This window comes from Lotus japonicus, chromosome 5 (genome assembly GCF_012489685.1).
Source record: "Lotus japonicus ecotype B-129 chromosome 5, LjGifu_v1.2".
NCBI classification, from domain to species: Eukaryota; Viridiplantae; Streptophyta; class Magnoliopsida; order Fabales; family Fabaceae; genus Lotus; species Lotus japonicus.
The window spans coordinates 4944762-4951420 of NC_080045.1; the positions used below are offsets into that span (position 1 = coordinate 4944762).

General features: G+C 34.9%; 1 protein-coding gene across 1 annotated transcript; it reads right to left on the reverse strand.

Annotated features, from left to right (window-relative positions):
- Window positions 1-3862: 3862 nt before the first annotated feature.
- LOC130720309 (phytolongin Phyl2.2-like) lies at window positions 3863-5717 on the reverse strand. Its single transcript, XM_057570938.1, has one exon. The coding sequence runs from the start codon at window positions 4668-4670 to the stop codon at window positions 4140-4142; it is 531 nt and encodes a 176-aa protein (XP_057426921.1). The 5' UTR covers window positions 4671-5717; the 3' UTR covers window positions 3863-4139.
- Between the last annotated feature and the right edge of the window lie 942 nt (window positions 5718-6659).

The following is a 6659-nucleotide window of genomic DNA, read 5'->3' on the forward strand; positions in this document are numbered from 1 at the left end:
CCCACTGATTTTGTAAAGAAATATAGGCTCTACAATTTTTTTTATCCATTTTTTTAATAAAATGTTGTTATTTCGTTATAAGATAGTTATATATATAATAAAATAAAAGGATGTGTATGCACAACTGGGATACACATAAGGAAAATAAAAATTCAAATAACCAACCTAAAAAATGAAACATGTTATCAACAATAATACAATTAAGTTTCAAATATCAAATTTGAACTTAAGTTAACACAATCAATCATTTAATTCATATTTGAAGATAAATCAATTTTTATTTTTACTGAACTTGAACAATAAATTAATAAATTAATATTTACTTACTTTTTTAAAGCATACTAAAAATTGAAATTAATTGAGGAAAGAAATTGAATAAGAACTCATTCTCAAAACTCAAACACTCATATTCTACTAATGATTGCATTTTATGAAAATTTCATTTTTCTTTCCACATATACATTTACATGAGAATCAAACTTCTGACCGCATGATCAATTTGTATAGCAACATCGTTTAATCATTTCCTTATCGCTACACTTTCTAATTTGTGCTTATTCTCATGTGTAAAATCTTTATTTGAACATCATAAGCATGTAAGATTTAGAATCACAACAAATAAAAGAAACAAGTGTTGAGCATTGAGGCAAATTTAAATATTTTACACCCACAAGTTTTTTTGAAGGAGTAAATTAGGATTCAAATTTTTTTCTTTTGTATAAAACTTCAATTCTTTCGTCTTAAAAGTAGTTTACATTATCGATATTCATGTATTTTATTTTATTTTTATTTTTAAATCAATAATTTCTCTCTCCTTGTTTATTATTTTCTTTCACGTTTTCTATCATCTTCAACATAGTCTAGTGTCTGTTTTGCTCTGCATCTCACAAATAGTACCTCCACTGCCACTTTGATGTTATCCTCCACCGTCTATGTGTGCATGTGCAAATTGAAGAGTGTTTCCCCCACCGAGCTTCATACTTCCCCCACCGCTCTGTTTTGACTAGAGAGCACCTTTACTGTTGCTTTGTTTGTAGATGAGAAAAGATACTCAAAATTAATTTGGAAGCAGTAATGAAGATGCTACTATGTAAATAGAAGGCATTTTGCCATTAGTTTTTGGGAATTTACGAAATGTTGTAGTACTTGTAAAAATTTGTAGTAGTTTCAAATTTTAGGTGAATTTGCAAAAGAAAAAATTGAAACTTAGTGTTATTGTGTACCATAGTACAGGAAAAATGGTGGTCGTTAACAACAAGGCCTTGAAGAAAAAGAAGCAGAAGAAATAAATAACATTTAGAAAAAATGACAATATAATTACTTATTGCAAAATAGGTCAAATCCCTTTTTAGAATAAGACGGACAATATTTTTATCCAAAAAAGGTATTGAATGCTAATTTTATCTTTTAAAAAATCGAGTGGGTACTATAGAAAAACTCTATACATAAAATGTGTGTTTGTCAACACACACACACACACACACACGCTCTCTTGCAATTATATCATCATTCGAGTTTGAATACTCTCTCTTGCAATTATGTCATCATCAAAGTTTTGAGGGCTTAGTCACAGGTAGAGCAGTCTCCACAGTGGCACGACCTGTATAGTGTTGATCAACCACTTTGTATTTCTTTTTGGGTTAGGGTAGGTTCGGTACATTACTTCGCGTGTGGCTTCCCTACATGGTGACAGAAGAGAGTATACCGGTCTTAGGAGCGTCATGCCTTGAGCTTCATGTCAATAGTATATTTCCATTGTGATGAGTTGTGGAGTAATGTATCTTTTTATTTATCTTTATTAGTTCTCATTTATGCAGTCGATTGACTTGATGTCTGACAATTATGTTTTATGTATGGCTATTTAATTATTTATGCATTGCATAGTGTTCTATTATGTTGGAAAGAAAAGGAAAACAATATTCCACATTTTTATGTTTTTGAAAGATAACTTGCATATTTATTTGAGAAAATGTTACTTTTATGACCCCTGAAAATCAGGCGTTACAAGAAGAGACACAAACTTGAAGACAAGACAATTTGTGGAATCTTCTAGGGATATAACGCACAGTAAAAATGCTACTATATCTACAATTTGCAAACTCAGAATCTCATCATCAACAAAGATGTTGAAGTTGATGAAAATGCATCTTGAAAAAGCGGAGAAGAATATCCCTAGACCAACTTAACTACCTCAAGATGAAGTTGAAGAAATAATAGAAGACTCAGGCGAGCCTCCATCACCTTCAGCACAACATCAAAGAGTTTTTCCTCACAGGAGTCTACTGCGAAACGAGCAAGATCATTGGTGGACATATATGAAACATACAACTCGGTCATACTTGAGTTTGAAAGCTTTAAAGCAACATCAAAGAAGAAAGCTATAGCTGCACAATCAATAGAGAAGCAAAGACAACTAAATAGATCAAACTCGACTATTGCATTACCTTGAGCAAGATGCAAGGATTTGCGCACTCTATTGGAGTAAGAGAAAATTGCATCAAGGAGGAGTGGTGATAAACCTGATGCAAGTTCTAGAATCTCTTAGATGATTTAAGCTATTGCAATGCCAATTTTTCCAAACTATCTAGAACTATCATGATATGTCTTCATCTAGGATAGTCTAAATCTAAAATATTGTAAATCGACATACTAGTGAGGCCTATAGAGAGACACAATCTACAAGCCTCGGATAGATAGATTTCTCTACCACTAAGAACACACAACAATACTCAAGAAGAACTCTAGCTAAGCTAATAAATACAATTTTCAATACTCTGGTACCCATTCATTGAATTCAGACGTGAATATAGTTAGAGTGGAGGCTCTCCTCATCAGTGAGGTATAGCCATACATCTTTCCTCATCTCAACATTTAGGGAAGGTTCTAGTACATGGGCTTAAGTAAATATAAACTTGATGTAATGACTTAAATAAAGTCTTTCCACCAACTAGGCCTTTTACTAACTCTCTTCTCCTTTGGCAGGTCTGATGATGTTGGCCCATAGTCCAGCCCACTAACTCCTTGCTGCGTATCACCCTCCGGCCTGTAACCTTTCATTCCCTATTCTAATCAAAACTACCACACGGTTCCTTTGGCCTCTATATCAAAACTATTTCCCAAAATTATCTCATACCAACTAATCAAAATACTAGTTTCAAAAAAAAAAAAAAACTAATCAAAATACTAACATGGCTAGAGCTGCCCTTTTCTGTTGGGTGCAATTCTTTCTCTTTATCCCCACTTCGCCCCACTTTGTTTATTGAAGATTGAACCTTTGATTAAAGATGTAAAAGGATGAATTGGAAACATAAGAGGGGAAAAAGATGAAAATAAGAGAAAGTAACTTATCATAGCAAAAAATTAACTCTACACGCCTCTGTCTCAATTACTAGGCTACATACACAGTGCTGAATTTGCTCTCTGCACATATTTTTTTTTTCTGAAAACTCTGTTATATGTTCAGAAAAAAGAAAGAAATTTCTCTGCCGGTATAGAATAACTTTGGTGCTTGACCCCTGCTTATATTCAAGGGCAAATATGTCTATGGAAGTAGGAATTTTATATCACTTTTAATAGGCTTAATACATCAGAAGACCCCTGAAATTGTAAAGAGAATCAGTTCCAGGGCCTGTAAAATTTTCGCATCAAATTGGGTCCTTATGAATTTTTTTTTTTAATTCAATGTTTCTTCCAAATGATGTCAGACCTCAATTTTGTCCAAGTCATCAATTACACGTGGTTTTTATAATTTTTTTTAATTAAAAAAAATTAATTTCAACTCAATTATTTAATCAGAAAAAAATAAAAAACTTAATAAAAACCTAATCTAATAATCCCTTAACTAAACAATCTAATAATCTAAATAATAAACTAACCTAATAATCTAATTATAACCAATCCCTAATTAAACCCTTTCATCCCCAAATTGAACTCAATTACAAATATATCTTCCCCATCCCCAAATTGAACCCTGACAAGAAATCAAACTCTCCTTCTTCCTCCATCACCAAGAACAACAACCAATCTCAAAGATTCCCTAAATCAACATGATCACTAGCATGCTTCACTTCATCTCCAAGATTCCCTTTTGCCATCAACATGAGAGTATATCCAGCTTCTTGCATAAGCGAATCAAACCCTCAAAATGGCTTCTGGGTTAGCGTTTTGACGAACGCCACCGCCGTCATCGAAACAAGGTCATCGTTGACATCAACCATCGCCGCGGCGGCAGCAAGACCCTTGGCGCTCGTCCTATTGGCAATGACGGTGGCGGAATCCACAACCATCTTCTTCTTCAACCCCTCGTCGTGCGAGATCCCAACAACAGCCGGCGACGACCTGTTCCCGTCATCGAGATGAAGAATCTCCTGGAGAATCAAATCGAACGGCGTCTGGAGCGATAGCGGCGGCGGCGCGGTGGAATCATTGACGGAATCGAGGGTTTCCTTTAGGGAGGATCTGATGCGGTTGAGGAAGGTGAGGGTTTGGGATTTGGTGTGGCGGTGGTCGAAGATGGCGAAGTAGATGAAGGGAGGGTCGATGAGGAAGGTGTAGGTGCGGTTGTTGACGGTGTGGGAGAAGAGGGAGTGGGTTGGTGGGGTTAAAGGCAAGCATTCAGAGGCTAATGCTTCCATGTTAGGGTCGTTTGAACCTTTTTTTGGATAAGCCATAGTTAATATATAAAGCACAAGAGGTGCTGCTCAAACAGGTACCAGTTACAAGAGAAATAAAAAACAAAGACAGGGGAAAATGAAACAGGGGAAAAGATAGACAAAATTCAAATCAAAATAAAAAGATGTGCAGGTTCACGCAGCAGCATAACAAGCAGCAAGTTTAGCATATCAGTAGGCACAGGTTTGCAGGAGAGCAAAAGCAAATCAACCCCCCATGGTCGTTTGAACCTGAACCATGGTGTGCGAGGATGGTGCTTGATCTTGCATTAGTGATTATTATATTAGGTTTCTATTTAGATTATAGATTTTATTAATTTTTTATTTTTTATTTATGCTTCAATATATGAGTTGGTATTAAAAAATAAAGTTTTAGAAATTTTCAGGTAAAAAATAATTCCAAATGCCACGTGGAAAAGCTGAGTAGGCTAAAATTGAAGCCACTTCAGCATCAGACACACTTTGTCCTTAATTGAATTAAAAAAAAATTCTTAGGGACCCAATTTGATGCGAAAATTTTACAGGCCCTGGAACTGATTCCCTTTACAATTTCAGGGGCCTTCTGATGTATTAAGCCCTTTTAATATTAGTCATGAAAATGACTTCGGCCAAATTAGGGTCTGTTTTAATTTGAATGAAGTCTTATATGGTTCCATGTAGGGGTGAACATGAGCCGGGTAAATCCAATGAACCCGCCCAACCCAATCCGATCAAATAGAAAAAATGCGGGTTGGATCGGACAATCAGGTTAGTCGGATGGATTTTACTACAACCCAACCAAGTTCGGATCGGATTTCGGATTCAGTTCAAATCCATCCAACCCAACCCAACCCAAAATCCATACATATAATAATAATTTTTATAATTTTACTCATACTTGGAGTGCTAGTGTCGGAGTGATGACTTTTTGAAACTTTGAGACTTAAGTATTTGTAGTTATTTGTCATATTTGAACTTAGAGTATTTGTTCGTAGTTATTTGTTACATGTTTATATATAGCTATTTGGCATGTTAGAGAGACATCTAAGTTCTAAGTGTCATGGCATGACATTTAGTGTTGTTTTTCACTTTTTAGATACTATTTATATTAGATTGTTTCATGTCATTTGGTAATGAAGTTTTATATTTTCATGATATTTGACTATATGTCATTTATGTGGTATTATTTCTATAACTTTTTGTGTCTTTTTCATGCTATTTAGTATTATAACATATTTAATACTTTTTATAACTTTTTCTGAATTTATAACAATCTTTGCAAGATTTTTTAATATTTCAGATATATTATTATTTTAATATAGTGACCCAATAAATCCATCAACCCCAATCCAAACTTCGTCGGGTTGGTTCGGGTCGGGTCCGAAGAAGAAATTCGTGAAATCCAACCCAACCCAACCCAGCCAATTTTGATCGGTTCGAATTTTATTTTGACCAAAATCCATCCAACCCAACCCATGTGCACCCCTAGTTCCATGACACAAAGTCTTACCTTTTTTTTTGGTCAGTACACAAAGTCTTACCTTTTGGGAGGGTGAGGCCCAAAGGAGATGGTGATGGGCTGGTGGCGGCCTCAAAGGGATGGAGAAGTGTTTGAAACATTAATTTTTTTTCTTCATGTTTATCCTCATTTTTAACATAAAAGTAATAAAGTGATTTGAATTTTTTTTTAATTGCAGTTCAATATATTAGTTGTGGGGAGGTCTAAAGATCGATTCCTTGAGGGTGCAATTTATTTCTTCTTTCTTTATTTTCCATATATTTAATAGTATTGGATATAACTAGGGGTGGCAATATAGGTTAGTGGGGTGGGCATGCCCTAACCCGCAACTAACTTGCCAAAATGCGGGTTGGGTTGGGCTAGCGCACTTTTGACATTTGGGTTCCAAGTCTCACCCCAACCCATATTATGGCAGGTTGGTGGGTTATCACACTTTGAAAATGTAGTGAAATAAAAATAGATGTGCAATGATAAATTTTAAGAAATCTTTC

What these genes read in the sequence shown, in the direction of transcription:
- LOC130720309 (XM_057570938.1), bottom strand. Translation starts at nt 4,670, where the DNA reads ATGGCTTATCCAAAAAAAGGTTCAAACGACCCTAACATGGAAGCATTA.